The sequence below is a fragment of the Vicia villosa genome, linkage group LG4 (assembly GCF_029867415.1).
Source record: "Vicia villosa cultivar HV-30 ecotype Madison, WI linkage group LG4, Vvil1.0, whole genome shotgun sequence".
NCBI lineage: Eukaryota > Viridiplantae > Streptophyta > Magnoliopsida > Fabales > Fabaceae > Vicia > Vicia villosa.
Genome location: NC_081183.1, coordinates 177,766,171 through 177,782,929, shown reverse-complemented (window position 1 = coordinate 177,782,929; position 16,759 = coordinate 177,766,171). Strand labels below are relative to the sequence as shown.

The 16,759-nt window shown below is 35.1% G+C and overlaps 2 protein-coding genes across 3 annotated transcripts; one reads left to right on the top strand and one right to left on the bottom strand.

Annotated features, from left to right (window-relative positions):
* The first annotated feature begins 1,401 nt into the window (after nt 1–1,401).
* On the top strand, nt 1,402–7,184 carry LOC131596134 (uncharacterized). The gene is made up of 4 exons (XM_058868708.1): nt 1,402–1,636; nt 1,725–1,912; nt 2,957–3,186; nt 6,560–7,184. Exons 1-4 carry the CDS (start codon nt 1,545–1,547, stop codon nt 6,836–6,838), a joined length of 789 nt encoding a protein of 262 aa, XP_058724691.1. The 5' UTR covers nt 1,402–1,544; the 3' UTR covers nt 6,839–7,184.
* A 3,753-nt stretch (nt 7,185–10,937) lies between these two features.
* LOC131596133 (uncharacterized WD repeat-containing protein C18H10.05-like) lies at nt 10,938–15,853 on the bottom strand. 2 transcript variants are annotated; one of them, XM_058868707.1, is made up of 8 exons: nt 15,670–15,853; nt 13,962–15,209; nt 13,767–13,857; nt 13,438–13,647; nt 12,683–12,762; nt 12,482–12,575; nt 11,787–12,347; nt 10,938–11,425 (listed from the first exon to the last, which is right to left on the bottom strand). In XM_058868707.1, exons 2-7 carry the CDS (start codon nt 15,111–15,113, stop codon nt 11,812–11,814), a joined length of 2,163 nt encoding a protein of 720 aa, XP_058724690.1. In that variant the 5' UTR covers nt 15,114–15,209; nt 15,670–15,853; the 3' UTR covers nt 10,938–11,425; nt 11,787–11,811. The 2 variants fall into 2 exon arrangements, with proteins under 2 accessions (XP_058724690.1, XP_058724689.1); XM_058868706.1 differs by having other exon boundaries at nt 10,938–12,347.
* Between the last annotated feature and the right edge of the window lie 906 nt (nt 15,854–16,759).

The window sequence follows — 16,759 nt, the reverse complement described above, 5'->3', positions numbered from 1 at the left end:
GAATAGAAACAGGTGCAACTGCAGTAACAAAAGCACAATACGTAGGAGATAACTGATGATAAGACACATAATTATAAATAGGATAAGGGTTACGGGTTGAACGCTTACCTTTACAAATGGCAATGGAGAAGTCAAGAGACCGAGCTGGAGCATGCATGGAGACGCTTGGAATATGAGTTGAATCATGTGGTCTTAACCTTCTTTCATAGGTAATGTCATATCGGTTCAACGGTGGTGGAGACTTATCTATCACAACAGATGGACTAGACAATAAAGGTCTTAGCTCACCTGACTCGAAATGAGGAATAGACAAAATTTGATCTAAATTAGTTTTAGGGACACCTGAGTTGGAAAAGTATGATACATCCTCGAAGAATGTTACATCTACATATGTGTAGAAACGATGTGTAGAAGGAGAGTAACATCGATATCTCTTTTAGACGTGGGAGTAGCTAAGAAAAACACATTTGATAGCACGGGGAGACATTTTATCTGAAAACAAATCATGAACAAAACAAATACTTCCAAAGACACGAGGGAGGACAACTATGGTATTGATGGTCAATTTTATGTAGGGGTGGCAAAACGGGCCCGACCCACGGAGAAAGCCCGTTTTGCCCGCACTTTTACGCGGGGCGGGGCAAAGTTTTAGCCCCACTCTCTTTAATGTGTCCGCTATGCCCCATCCCGTTTTTTTGCGGACATTAGTTTTTTTATACAATTTCACTATTTTTAGGCCTAAAATGTTCAATGGCCGCAGGCTTTCTCCGTCCCGGCCTCACTTTTTGCGAGGCAGGGCAAGGTTTTAGACCCGCATAATCAAATATGTCCACCCCACCCTGCACCATTTTTTTGCGGGTTTTTGTGGGGCGGGCCTAAACGGGGCGGACATGCATGTTTTCCGCCCCTAATTTTATGCGAGAATAAGACTTTACTACATATTATTAATTGTTAATAAATTTTTTTATTATACTATAGCAATGATTTTATATTGCATTTTTTAAATTAAGAACTATATGAACTATTTTAAGAATATAATTATTGTTTTTCTTATTTAAATTTGGTAAATTTGATAATTTATTTTAATTAATAAATTTAAGAAAACTATGTAATTAATTCTTTTTATATGCTTCAAATATTTTTGACAAAAATAACATTATTTATTCTATTTAATATAATATTTGATAAAAAAAATTCCCAAAATTGTTTGTTATCTTTTTAAACAACTACTATAAACTCAAACACACATTTTTTTTTTTAATATGTATTTGATATATCTAGAATAATATAATATTTAATGTATTTTATTGTAATATCTCTTATTTTAATAATTTTAGATATTTTCCTTTTGTACCCAAACAATTAGTCCACATGTCAGTTTTGGTATATTATACAAGCTACCTTGAATTGAATCACACTTTCCAATCCAACCAACCTTTATACTAAGAACGCGTTTCACGAAAATACATTTTATAAACGAACGAGTATCACGATGAATTGAATGTTTAAATACTCAACAAGCGTTGAAAGAATTCGCAACAAAAATGGCGAATTCAAGTAAGAGAGTGCTGATCACCTCAAACGGCGACGATATTTCCCACGGCATTGCTTTCCATTTAGCCAAACAAGGATGCAGGTCAATTTCACAACTCCTCAATCTCTCTCTCCTTCGTTTTTTGTTTACTGTTCAATTCAATTATTTGTTGATTGTTTTTTATGTTTAGGTTGGTTTTGATGGGAAACGCGATCAGATTAGAGAGTGTTGCACGGAAAATAACGGATTCTGTTGCTGTGCATGTGGTTGAATTGGATTTGGAAAATGATGATGAATCGGTTTTTCATCATGCTGTTGATAAGGCTTGTAAGATTTTGGGGAAATTGGATGCTTTTGTTAATTGTTACTCTTATGAAGGTAAAATCAGTTCAGTTGTTTCATTTGATTTTGCAAAATTCAGCATAAGTGGAGTAGTTTATAAGTGATTAGGTGTTTTTTTTAATTTTTAATCTATAGAAAGAAAATTTGAGTTTTGTTTATGGAAGTTGACTTTTGTCATTTTTAATTAAGTGTGTTTGGATTGGCCGTGCTGACAAATTGAGTTTGTGCGAAAGTGATCTTACTTGGGAAACTCAACTTTTAATTAAATTGAACTTTAAAGGCAAAAGTTATCTTACTTGGAAAACTCAACTTTTAATTAAATTGAAGTTTAAATGCAAAAGTGATTTTACTTGGGAAACTCAACTTATCAAGTTTGTCACAATATAACTTGTTTGGATTTGTGTAACCCTTCAAAATCATATTCACTCCACTATAACATGATTTTGACACTATTTTAGAGGTTGATATCGTCTTCAAATTTTGACTTTGAAATGATTTAAAAAAATAGTTTTTGAATTAGGTTGATTCTAAGTTTTTGATCAAACTTGCTTTTAACCAGATGGTAAGATCCAATTGATATAGAGTATCTGAGATTGAACCTTGGCTGAAACTGTTTTTGGTTGGTTTTTACTTACTTTTCGGTCCAACCCTGAATTATCAGGATTCATTTCTCCTGGGAACCGGATGGTAAAGACAAAAAAAAATAGAGCAACAACATCCGAACATAATCAGTCGCTTCAAATTCAATTTTAATCAAATCAATTTTGTTGAAAACCTTGTATAGCAAATGCTCCAAGTCCTGTCAACATGTTAGGCATTTTACTAGACCTAAATAAGATTTTATGAGGCTAGTATTACTAGTGTATGCGCATTCAAGACTGTTTAGATGAATCAAATATCAACTAGTGACTTTAGCATAATCCTCATTATAAAGAGGATGATACCAAAATATTAGACCATTTAGGGACTGGCATTTAGGGACTGTATATGTGGACTGTGATTTTTTTCTTTATTTTCTTTCATACTGCTTAGTGTTGACCTATAAGCTGAATGAATTGGGGATTTATTCGTTTGAAACAGGGAAGGTGCAAGATCATCTCGAGTTAGCTGAGAGCGAGTACAAAAAGATTGTTAAGATAAATTTTATGGCTCCGTGGTTTTTGTTAAAGGCTGTTGGCCAAAGGATGCGGAACTTCAACACTGGAGGGTCCATTGTATTTTTAACATCGATAATGGGTTCTGAGAGAGGGCTTTATCCAGGAGCTGCTGCATATGCCTCAGCCTTGGGTGGAGTTCAACAGTTAGTTCGGGTATGAGAACATCTATAAGAAAAAAACTTTTATTTTAACTTTATCCTTTTTTTTTTTGCAAATAAGATTGTTATTACGATATAGTCAAATCATTTATATGAAATCAGCCTGTCAAATTTGACATGTCCTTTTATTTTTATTATGCCATAAACATCTAAATAAGAAGGAAGATTTTCATGACTTGATGACTGTTGTATACGATGGCCTTGTGTAATTAAGTTTTGTGGTTTGCATTACAAATTTGTTTGACTGTCTTCGAAAGATCATCTTTTTGTCTGACTTCTCTGAAAATAGTTTTGTTTAGAATATATTTGAAATATTTGAAATGTTTTTGTCTGAGTGGATATTGCATGCTTTTGCTGCATGCTAGAAAATGAGCAATTAAAATAAGAATTATGCAAAGGATGATGACGGGTGACTGATAGTATTTAGGGTCAATGGGGAATTGGTAGATGGAATCAAGATTAAATCAAAATGAACTCTGAGGAGAACAGATGTAATAACAAACCTTTAGGTTGATAAGTCAGGTAGCTAATTACCTTCACAAGGGCTAACTCCTTTGCAACGCAACCATCTCAGTTACTATACAAAATGAACACCTATCTCCATTATGAACTCTTCTTTCTTTTCATACTCAAAATACTTTTTCTCTAACTCATAACCAACTACTGTTATTCACAACCAATCAATTAACCACCTAACTAAAAAACAATTCTTTTCATTGTTCCCTCCTCCTCCTCCTCCTCCTCCTCCTCCTCCTCCTCCTCCTCCTCCTAGAGTGCAATATTTATCCTCTCTCTGCGTAACCTATCCTGTAAGAGTTGCATCGCTGTCCCCAAGATTTTATGTTGGGAATTGGTTTTGAATTGTTGTCCCCAAGATTTCATGTTGGGAATTGGTTTTGAATAATTGTCCCCGAGATTTGCTGTTGGGAATTGGTTTTGAATAGTGGCGGTATCCTCCCAAGTGGCTTTCCTGCAGTGCAATAGAAGTTTATGCACCGGATAGCTACCCCTGATTTTGAGTAGTAATCCTCTTCTCTAATAATTGGAAATTGAGTTTTATTTATTTATCAGTATGCAGTGAGTTTCTTACCAAGGAGATAGGAATAGAAACCAACTGATTTATAAAAGAAAATATGGAAAATCCCTTGAACTACAAATCAATGTCGCAAAACTTTGAGAGTATGCACCTCCCTAATGCTAAAATTGTCTTTTTCCTGTCAAATTCCACGATAGTAAACTCTCCTATATCTTCCCCTCTTTATTCTAAAGATAACACACATAATTAATAAGATATAACTACCCCTAATAATATAGTAGTTGCCACTAAACTACTCTTTATAGTATAATATTAAAAGTTACAAAACTAAACAGTCAGTTTTCCTTAATTCCTTTATAAGAGTCTAACATTGCCACCTAAAGATTCACCTTGTCCTCAAGGTGAAAACATGTGTATTAGAAAATGTATCCTCTCAGATCCGATAACTTGAAGTAGAGTGAGAGAGAAAAGTGTGAAATATGAGAACTGAAGCCTGGATCATACACTCTGATTTGGGTGGTATTTTTTTACCCAAAAACAGAGTATGGCAATAGTATGGCTTGTCTCCACCAAAACTTACTTAGGTGCCCCTTTACAACTCCAAAATAAGGCAGACCTTAGTTGGTATAGTGGTGAATTGCATATCCTTGGATCCCACTGTTGAAAGCTTTTGAGTTTTCGTTTTGCTTCAAAATTTGCCTTCTTCATGATCGTTCTTTTGCTATACTTACATCCCTCTTTGCACATTGCATTCCTGACTCTGTTCGGCATTTCTTGGTTTCCTTTTTCCTCGTTCTATATTCAGATCTCTGCTTTCTATTTTCGTTGTGTTTACTCATCTGGGTCATTTCATCTTCATCTTCACTTATGATTTTCGTTTTATTTTGAGATGCTACTATTTCTTGCTTCTCTTTTTGAATTTCAGCGCTGCTGCCTCTGTTTTCTCGTTCTTTCTTTTTTTTTTCCTTCTGAATCCAGAAGAAAATAGGGAAAATCCTTTTGAACTACAAATTAATGTTGCAGATCTTTGAAGGTCTACACCTCCCTAATACCAAAATGGTCCCTTTTCTGTCAAATTCCACGATAGAACTCTCATATATCTTCCCCTATTTTTTCTAAGCATAATCCACGTAATTAATAAGACATAGCTACTCCTAATAATATAATAACAGTTACAAAACTGAATAGTAAGATTTCCTTAATTCCTTTACTAGAGTCTAACAACAGAGAATGTTGAAATGCTAGTAGCAAAGCTATTAACTTCTTATCGACTGGTTTGCTGAGTGAGCCTTCTCACAACTTTGCTGAAAATTCAATACGCCTCTTCCCTTTTGTCGTCACCAAACTTATGCCCTCCCAAATGCACCACACTCTATAGGAAGGATTTCTGAAGTCTATCATAGCATGAACTGGATTCTGGCATAAATGTCAGCCAAGCAACCCCCAAAATTGCATCTACTCTTCCAAGTTCAAACCAAGAAATCTCCTTTGAATTCATGGCTTGCCATCTGAAAAGTGAAAACTCAACTCCTTTTGGACCCATTGCCCAACTGTATAGAGGATTTGGGTTGACAACTGTATTCGCAAGGTATAGCTAACTATCTTTTCAAATGATAACTCACATACAACCAACTTGGTTACAATATAAAATGAACTCATACCTCTATTATGAAGTTTCCTGCCAAAGGGGGAGTACATTTTAGTACTCTTAAAGCTTTTAATCCCTTATTGTTTTCTCTGTCTTATTTATAAATATTCTTCTTCCTCCATTTTCAAAGTTATCTTTCTTTCACCACATCTGTTTTATGTGTCAAATGTGTGTATTATTCTTTCAATCGGTTTGTAAATTGGGAGCTGCTTTTATTCTAAAACTTTTATAATTTATGTACATCAGTAATTGGATTAGAAGGCAAGGTTGTGATCAAATTAAATCCTATAACATGTGATTGGGATTGTAAGAATCGGCTTTAATTTTGCTGAGGTAATATGCACAAAAGATGTGTTGCATGTTTAATAGAGGTGTCTAATTAGTCTTCCCTTAGCAAATGGAAAAAGACACTATTAAGTATTTGAGCAGTTGAGACGTTTTAAATCAAACTTAGATTGTTTACAGCTAATAAATAAAATTCTATGGCTGGTATAGATGTGCAATGTTATACAGCATTTTATAACTTATAAATTGGCTATCTATTGCACAACAATTCAAGAAAGATTTTACATGCATTTCATATATGGAAATATTAAAAAGTCTGATGATCTTTAATATTATCTTTTATTCAAACATTATTTATTATCTATATAAGTTGTGTCTCTATCAACTTGTTTTGTTCAGGCATCAGCTATGGAGATAGGGAAGTACCAGATCAGAGTTAACGCTATTGCACGAGGCCTTCACCTGGATGATGAATTCCCATTATCAGTGGGAAGGGAAAGGGCAGAGAAGTTAGTGAAGGAGGCAGCACCACTTGAGAGATGGCTTGATGCTAAGAACGATCTTGCCTCTACAGTCATCTATCTAATCAGTGATGGGTCACGTTACATGACAGGAACAACTATATTTGTTGATGGAGCACAGTCTATAACTAGGCCTAGGATGCGCTCCTTTATGTGATTATTTTCTCACAGCTGCCTCAGTAAGGAACTTTTTAAGGCATGTTTGTTCATGCATCTGATTTACTTATCCTTGTGCATAGGACATGATAAATTTATGGAAGTTATAATTGTTTAATAATGTAATGCTCAAAAAAATGAGCCATAGTGATAGGACCTTGAATGAGTGTGATTTTTTTTATGGATCAAATTGTAAGGTGGGAAATGAATTGTGCAAGGAAAATCATGTTATAAGGTTGTTGAGCACAGAACAGATTCCTTCAGTTTATTAGGGGCATAAAGTATTGGTTCTCCTAAGCTCTATGCCTTTGATTTTCAGATATACTAATACATTATTTGTTTTGCAATATTAGTCTTCTCTCTCTCTCTCCCATTTATTAATTCTGCAATTTGGGTTCGCATCGCATTCTTGTATGGTCAATCTATGTGAGCAGAAATGAGAGGTCCAAATACAGTTGAAATTTTTGGGAATATTTTATCCCACCTTATATCTCTGGAAAAACACCTTATGTAATTTTTAAAATGTCATTCAGTTTTCGATGTATCTCCGGACGTACTTTTATTTATCAAATATTAGATTGTTTCGGAGATGCATCTCCGTATTGCATTAAAAGGTATACTATGATGAATTCAACAATGCAAAAGATATACAGAAAATAACATATATAAAGTTATAAATCAAGATTACATAAATCCAATCTAAAAGTAATAACTAAGTCATAAATAAAATACATCCGAAAATAAATCCAAAGTACAAGTACTATAATCTACGGCGTATGACGGACTCGGACTTGGACCCGGCCTCGTGTCCCATGTTTCTATGTTTCCTTCTGTACAACATTGCCTCCTGAGCCTCTGTCATCATGCATCTACAACGTCCCTTGCCTCAGAGCCATCTAGAAAGAGTCCTTTGTTAATACTTTTCTGCTCAATCTCCATTATACGCTAACATCTAGGCAACACATCAACAACATGATCTGCCTTATCTTGCTCCTCCTTTAGTGTCTCCTGATGAACTGGCCTCGATGGATCTTCTAGAGCATCATGCACCATATAAGGATGTGACACCTAAAAGAATCACTGGATCTAACTGTTTACGTAGCTCCAGTAGCTCTCAGCTATGGTATTTTATGCCTTCTCCGGTACCAGATGATCATCAAACATAACATACATATCTCTGCTTTTCACAAGGGGATTGCAGACATAGAAGGATCTTTGAGAATGTACTCCATGTTATGCAGTCCCGTCGTCTCAATCAGGATTTTCTATCTGCCATAATTTCAGTAAATAGATCATATCACAAGCGTTACACAATGAGTTCTGTACACAAAGGAAAAAAATTGCAGACTGATGGATTACGGAGATGCATATCCAGTTAATGGGTAAACACTGAAATTTTTCGGAGATGCATCTCCGTAATGATATGTAACTCTCACCACCGTCAATGGCGAAATGCGGACCCCCAAATCAACAAAAATAATGCATTGATCGTAAAAATTACCTATCTAACTTGTTATAATTGCTTAACAATGTAAATGTTGAATATTGATGATGTTGTTATAATGGAATGGTTATAACAATGAATTGTTGAGTATGAATAATTGTGGTGATTGTTAAAGATGTTGCATATTTAATTATACATATGCTAAGTTATGTTGATTATGTTGTTGGTGGTATACACGATCAGAAGAGAGGCCAATGTGTATATGTTGTTGTTGCATGCTGAGAGTCCATACATTTATGTTGTCGGAACTTCAATTCTTTTTGGTGAGCCTCAATCCTATGGTGATGGACGGGTGCAAGTAACTAAATCCTATTATGGGGATTGGTGAAGCGTTACCTATGGTGATGGTGGTGATTCGGTGTGCTTCGGTTCCAAGAGGGAATCTGAACCTATGGTAGGGATCAGAGAGTGAGATGAACCTGAGTGTTCATATTTGGCAATGTGTGCATGTCGAGTCGGTGTTGAGTATAATGCAATAGTGTTGCATTTGTATTGATTGTCGTTCAAGTGTTGTTGGTTGAGAATACTTAAATAGTTGGTGTTGATTGAGTAATATGTATGTCGTTGTTATGTGATAATCTACTCCTGTTTGTTTTCAACGTTGATTATCGAAGTGTATTCTCACCCCCTTTACTTTAATATTGTCCATCATAGACAACTTGCTGATACTCGGGAGTAGTATTGCTGAAGTAAATGGAAGATAGAAGTAAATGGAAGATAGCTCTTAGAGTGACTTTTGCTAGTTTATCGTTTATTAGTTGGTGTTGAGAGTTGAATTATACAACTCCTTTTGCTTATATTATTGAGTTAAAGTTATGAGACTAAATGTCATGAGTTGAAATATTATGTTTATTTGTCTTAATAATGATTTGTATTGCGATGATACCCTAAGTGGAGGTGAGCATGCGATGACAGACTATAAATATTTTATTGCAACCTATGTTAGGAAGCAGGATATGTTTAATTGTGAATGACACGTGTTTAATTGTGAATGACACCCTAAACTAGTTAAGGGTAGTATAACTGAGGGATTTCTTGTTACAATAATGATTTTGCACCTTTGTAACAGCCCTCAGATGGTCACTCTGTGGCAGCCCGGATCCCTCGCAAGGAAATCCCGGCGGTGCCACCTCACGATCTTCTTTACTCCCCTATCTAGTAAAGTTTTTGCCTTTTGTGGGAATCGAACCATGTACCCTGGGGTTCAAGTACATGTTCAATTTATTCCCACTACCACTTGAGCTACTACTCGGGCTATTACACACTTTACAAACCATCTTAGTATATATTGAAATCCTGACCAATCTTGTGATAAAAATAGGATGCTTCAGTCATGAAGTGATTTTGTTGAAGAATTGACGTGTCCAAAGATTGGAATCCAAAATATTGAAAAATGTTATGATTTTCATATGACATGTGATCACTATACGGGTGTAGTGAACAACATCCGAAAATTTTGTCACCTCCAAATTAATTCTCGAAAACCAACTCTTTATAGGCAAGAGGTGTGTTGAGTAAGTTATGGACTTCTTTCATTTTTTGTTGAACCGATCCTATATAAGAATTAAAGGGAGTTTCTTGTCCCACTCTATGAGGTGGAAAAAAATCCTATAAAAATTCAAAAATGCTCCTCAGTTTCTGAAAATGCATCTCCGGACACACCATATGTACACACAATTCATTCATTTTTAAACTACACTCTAATTCTATGAAAAAATTAATTTCGAAAATATATTTCTGGAACCTACTAATGGTCATGTTCCTTGCTGTAATTTTGCGTGTCCAAGTAATTTTCAACAAACGAGCAAGTTCAGACAACATAGTAGTAGAAGGAGAAGCATTCCCACCCACGTCAATATCCTCAGCATAAACAGGGAAACTCTCAGTTGCATAAGGAGTATATCAAATCTCCTAAAAATACCCAATTTCAAACACCATTCAAAACCATTTTCATAAATATGCTCATTAAATCAAGAACAAGTTTCGTCCCTTTTGCAGCAGTGTCTTGGATAGCAGTGCGAGCGTGAGCAATGTTTCGGTCCTTATCCTCAGTCATTACAGTATGCCTGAGTAGATTCCAGAAATACATTTCCGAAGACTTTTTGAAAACGCATTTCCAAAATAAATTTAGTCGTAAAACTTAGACATAGCTTAAAAACGAATGAATTATAAGTGAATGAGATGTGTCTGAAAATGTATCTCCAAAATTTGAAAGTATTTTTGAAATTTCAGAAGATGCGCTAATAATTCATAAGGTGCATTAAGAAATCCCCAAATTAAAACTCAAAATTATGGTTGTAACAAACAAGTTTTCACATTCCTCATATTCCTTTCTTATGTTGTTGCTTTGTACACTATTTGGGTAATAAACTAACAATGATTCATTTTGATTATAATTGAATGATCTAACACTGAACTAGTAAGATTAGATAAGATGAGCTTGTTATTGGAATTGAGATAAGATTGAGATTGAGTGATTTGATAACTTCATTTCCCCCCCTTTTTTTTTCAATGTGTCTAATCATTTTTACAAAGGATAACAAAATCTAAGCAAATCAAATAAACAAAAGGATGTCTATCTCAAACCAAGACCATATACATAGAACATTTGTTAGCAATAATATTAATGTCAGTACTGTAGCAGTAGCCATTTGGCTGTTACAATCATCTACACTTGTTTGTATTTTTTTTAGAACAACAGAAAGCCAAAAATGCACAGATTTGACCATCCCAATCAATCATCACTTCCACCCTCAGGCATTTGAGGGACCTACCATGAGATGGATTGAAAGATTAGCAGACAATCAGATTCTAAATTGGTTAGCCCAATCAATAATTGTAATCACCCCACCACCATTTTATCTCAGCCACTGCCTCTTGATTCAATATCTTTTCCTCTTGGATCAATCTATCTTGTTTTAACCAAACAAGAGTTTTGCTAAAGGATATCTGATGGGGCCTTTTCCATGACTTTGCATCTCTTTTAAGGGCCAGCATATACTTAGTGTGAGGTAAAGGCTATTTAAACTGTTAGAGCCACGGTCGTGTCGCCACTTGTCGTGAATCGATAAGTCATCTAATCCCCTGAAATATATATGGAGGAGCTTCAAAAGTTCAATTTTCTGATATTACTTGTGTGTGTGTTTGGATCGACAAAATCACGATGACAGTGTGATTTTGTTGAAACTTCAGTGTAGCTTTTCGCAAAATCACTGGCTTGCTTTTCTCAAAATCACTGCCTCGCTTTTCTCAAAATCACTGCCTCACAGTGATTTTGTTCGTGTCACTGTGAATCCAAACCGACACTAAACTGCAATTCTCTTTGACCTCAACTGCTCCGTTTTTTTTAGGCTGCCAAACTCGAATGTCACTTTCAAGTCTCAAAGCATATTAGCAGCCTGCAACGCGACGAAGCAAATCATGGAATCATGCATGAGTCTATTACCTGATATAGGAAAGATCAATTTGTTTCAAACGAGTACGGGCAGTCCATAGTTGTGGAATGATTTTATTCGCCCGTCCAAACCAGCAGTCACGATGACTAGTCCCCACGCATGACAATTGGAAGTACTCTTGCAAGAGGATTTCAAGAACTTGTATGCAGATTTGTGCAGTGCGGATTTTTTAGACTTGAGGCTTCTTGAAGTAGGAAGTTTCTCTTCGGGCCAAGTTGCAGAACCTTTCGGGATAGAGTCCAAGAAAAAATCTTGGCTTAGAGAAAACGAAGACGGTGGATCGAGGCATAGAGCTTGAGATGACCTTTTATTTAGGACATCCAATGGTTTAGAATTTTCAATGTTGTCGGTTTTCAAACCACGCCAAGGTACTGCAACAACAGATGCGTTTGAATAAAACCGCTCGCAAGACTTAATCTTCTTAGCTTTCATGGTGTGATACTCGTCGTCACTAACATTCCACATATATACATTGGAGTCTTCAGACGCTGATAAAATGTGTTTTCCATCCGAAGTAAGAGATGCCGATATTAGGCTCCCTGCACTAAGGCCTGAAAACAAAAAACAAAGAAATTATTAGAATCAAAACATTTTACATAAAATAGAAAATGACATCCAATTTTTAAAAAATGTGACTTCAAACGGATACAAAATTCTTGAAAAACGTAGGAATGAATCAAAATACCTTTGAATTTGCCAACAACATTAAGCCCTTCAATGATTCTGACTTGTGAATCAGCACAGGTAACCATAACTTTGTTACTATCTTGTGGAAGAAACTGAAAATTATATAATCCCTTAATTAACTACAAAAAAAAATGAAGCTTATATGGAAAAGAAAACAGAATTCAATTGGCACAAAAGGCCGGAGAAGAGAAAAAAATACCTGAAAGCCAGTTATTCCTCTCCCGGGAGATTTCTTTTTACCTAGTAAGCATATTTGTGATTGCATCTGAAAGTGATTATCTGATTTAACCAAAAACAAAAGCAAGCACATTAAGTTATTATGAGTTATGACAAGTTATTATGCATTTTTAACGAAACAAAGTTGAAGCACTTGCACTTGAGCAAGATAATGAATGATCCACCAAATCACTCACGGACACTTGACACAACCCTGACACATTGATACCGATAATAATTTAAGAAAATGGAATAATTGAATTGTTAAGAAGTGTGGTTAGGCCTAACTCAACCCTACAAAACCGGCTTGTAGGGTGAGGATTGCCCCCACTTATAAGGACATGTTCAGGCCATATATTGTCCGATGTGGGACTCTTAACACACCCCCTCACGCCCAGGACTAGACAACTGGAGCGTGGAAATAAATGGTGGGTGGCCCGATAACGGAAACCATGGAAGGTGGCCCACCGGATCTTAAACGAGGCTCTTGATACCATGTTAAGAAGTGTGGTTAGGCCTAACTCAACCCTACAAAACCGGCTTGTAGGGTGAGGATTGCCCCCACTTATAAGGACATGTTCAGGCCATATATTGTCCGATGTGGGACTCTTAACAATCATATATGCCGGTGCCGTGTCTAACTGTCTGGCGGACACCACATACACTTTCAATCTGAAATGTTGGAATTACATATGTAGCTAAAGGAAAATATTGATATAAATGTTAAAAAACAGATACCTGTTACATTGTAAAACCGGCAATTGCCTGTCATGGAGCCAATAATCCCTCCCCGCCCATCAGGTTGATAGCACACTGCGGTGACAATGTCCTTGACATCAGTCCAATCAACAACATGACAATCAGGAATTCCCCATATGCGCACTTTTCCATCTATTGATCCGCTAATGAAATAATTATCATCCACAGGATTGAATTGTATGCATGTCACTGTAAAACATTATCATAAGAAGATACAATTTGTGAGGAAAATCCAAGTGGGACCAAAACAAGATGAAGCTGAAAACTTGAATACATAACAGGAACAGAAAAGGTGTGCCAAGGCATACCGTAATTACTGTGTGAGAAAACTTTCAAGCAGCAGTCATGTCCAACTTGCCATAGACGAACAGTTTTATCAACTGAAGATGACAGTAGATACTGCATAAAAAAGAGAGAACCGGATCAATTTCAAAACAGTTTCAAAAATACCATAATGTGTATTATTAGCTAAACAAATAACTGAAATTATTACATTCACTCACATTATGTTTTGACCAAGAGAGATCCAAAACATCACCTCCATGACCGCGGAACTCGTGCAGTGGTTTCTCCAACAACCGGAAGACCTTAGGAGGGAAAATGATGCAAGCCGAATCTGATGTCTTTTTCAGGCTTTTCGCATTTCTAATTTTATCCTTATCCATAAACAAGGGTGTCAATTCAGAGAGATCATTCACCGTAAAGTAAATGCAGGATGTATCAACTTCTGGAATGTCGACTTCATTATGTCTCTCTTCCTCAACAACTTGCCATAATCGTACAATTCCATCTTCGCCGGCACTAGCAAGATACTGCCCATCAGGACTAAATTTCATGGTAAAAATCGGACCTTCATGCGCTTGAATATCTTGTCCCGTATAAAGAGCTGAAAGTTCCTTTCTTTGCTTCCTGCAATGACGGACCTTAACACGTTGAATCCTACAACCCGAGAATGAAACACCGTTTTCGTCCTTCCTGTTATCAGACTCTCCTTGTTGTCCATCCATCATGCATGTCATTGAACGTAACTTTTTTAACAAACCCTTTTTAGCCCTCTTCTTCCACGACTCAAAAACACCCATCACTTCGATTTCCTTACATTGGTAAGCAGGAGAGAACCCTACGGTGTTCTCCGATTTATCAGAAACCACCAACTGGTCATTATTCTCCGAATGCTGCCCCACCTGATCCTCATTAGACCCTACTCCATTATCCAAATCCCTATCTTGGCATTCTGAATTCTCCACCAAACCGAACTCTGATGAAGAATTCATCGAAGAGAAACAAGAAAGCGTTGACCGGGTCGAAAAGAAATCCTCCGCACAACCATAGCTTTTTGTCATCCTATTAACTCCCTCTTTCATTCTATTCATCTCATCTTCCCCTCTTTCATGACTACTTCCATCTACCAAACTCTCAAGTTTTTTCGGATCCAAACTCGATTCCATCCATGTTTTAAACTTACTCCTCCGCTCCCAAACACTACCCGGACTCCGAGTCCATAATTCATATCCAAAATCTCTCAACAAACCCTCCACCACAGGAGAACCAGAATCAACAACTTCAGGGTTTTCAGTAGTCCCATTTGCATCTGAGACTAACACAATATCATCCTGAGCATCAAAAAACTGAACTTCTCCATTTAAACTACTCATGATTCTTCTCTTATTCAACCCATAAAACCACCCTCAAACAAGCAACATTTTAAGCCAGTGAGAGAATGTAGCAAAATCCTTGTTTACAACCCCAAACTATATATACACACAGAAACCAATGTTAGCCAATATGAACATGAATTTTTTATTCAAAATTATAAAAATAAGAATAAAACAGAAACCAAGAGATCCAACAGAGATCCCAATCCCTAACCATTGAACCAAGTCTTAGAACAAACAATGATTCATCTTTTTTTTTTATAAAAAATACAAAATCACTAGTAAGAAATAATAAAAATATAATTTTTAAAAGAAAATTAAAAATCGAAAATTTAATTTAACCCATGTTCTGAAACACAAAAAAGGGATCAAAAATTCAATACCCAACAGATTTTTTGAAGAAAAAATCAAAAAGGGTTGCGTTAGAAGTAAAAATTTATCAACAAAAAAGGAAAATTGAACAAGGGGAGTGTTTGTAAGAAGAATTAAACAAAAAAAAAATCTTTTTTTTTTTGGTTTATTGAAGGAAGATGAAGAAAAAAAATTGCATGCTTACAAAGATGAGCAATTTGGTATATTTTATGTGAAGAAGATTATGTCTTGAAAGTGAGGAAGACGCAGATCGAAGCAGCATCCATGAAAAATTGGAACATTCTCTCTCTCTCTCTCTATGTTTCTCTCTCTGGTGTGTGTCTCTCTCTATCTCACACACACATTAAGAAGAAAGACAATGGAACTAGGTGGAAGAGGAAAAACCAAAATTTAATTTATTTTTTATTATTAAATTGTTTGTTTCTATGATTATAAATAATAATTAAAATACTTTTTACAATTTATTAAAAAAGTGAAATAAACAAATATGGAAGTACGTATAATTTAATTCTAGTTAAAAAATTAAATATAAAGTAGAAAATGCCAACATGCACATTGAACTTGGTGAGAGAATGGACATGGAGTGCATCTCTATATATGTATATAATTTAATTTTTTGTATGAAAAATAATAATTTAAGAAAGTATAAAGAAAAATATAATAATAACAAAGTTATAATATTTTGAAATAAGTATGTATTAATAAAATTGGGTAAAAGGGAAAAATAATATCTACGATATTATATTATTTTTACTAAAAGTGTTCTTAATATTAAAAATGTTCTTAATATAAAATATAAGATAATATTATATTAAAAATGATGTAGTTAGTGTTTAAAAATTAAAGAAAAATTACCTAAAATATTTCATTAACACGAATGTTTTATAATGCAATATTAAAAAAAATTAACTTTGTTCAACTCAACACATCTCAAAAGTTAAACTAAAAACTTTATATAAAATATAAAAAATAAAAACATTAAGAATATCCATAACAATTTACATAAGTCAAGACAACTCAAAAGATTGTGACAATTCAAATGTTTTCGCTTGAAACCATCACTAAGGTTAAAGTTTAATTTTGTCTAAAATGTGTGTCTCGATAAACTCTTTTGACTCAAAATTTAACTATTTCTTTCTTTTGAAATGTTTCAATTACACACCAACTACAAAACATGCATATCAACTATCATGTTCTCGCTCCTAGAATATTACAAAAATGACAATTATGAGTTAGGACAAAATATATTTCCATCGATCAAGAGATTTCACTCG

Excerpts from the sequence above, each read along its gene's own strand:
- LOC131596134 (XM_058868708.1), top strand. The coding sequence starts at position 1,545 with ATGGCGAATTCAAGTAAGAGAGTGCTGATCACCTCAAACGGCGACGAT. Across the intron at positions 1,637-1,724 it reads TTAGCCAAACAAGGATGCAG|GTTGGTTTTGATGGGAAACG; the intron begins GTCAATTTCACA and ends TTTTATGTTTAG. Across the intron at positions 3,187-6,559 it reads GAGTTCAACAGTTAGTTCGG|GCATCAGCTATGGAGATAGG; the intron begins GTATGAGAACAT and ends TGTTTTGTTCAG.
- LOC131596133 (XM_058868706.1), bottom strand. The coding sequence starts at position 15,113 with ATGAGTAGTTTAAATGGAGAAGTTCAGTTTTTTGATGCTCAGGATGAT. Across the intron at positions 13,648-13,766 it reads TTTCTCACACAGTAATTACG|TGACATGCATACAATTCAAT; the intron begins GTATGCCTTGGC and ends AATGTTTTACAG. Across the intron at positions 12,576-12,682 it reads GAGGAATAACTGGCTTTCAG|TTTCTTCCACAAGATAGTAA; the intron begins GTATTTTTTTCT and ends TATAATTTTCAG.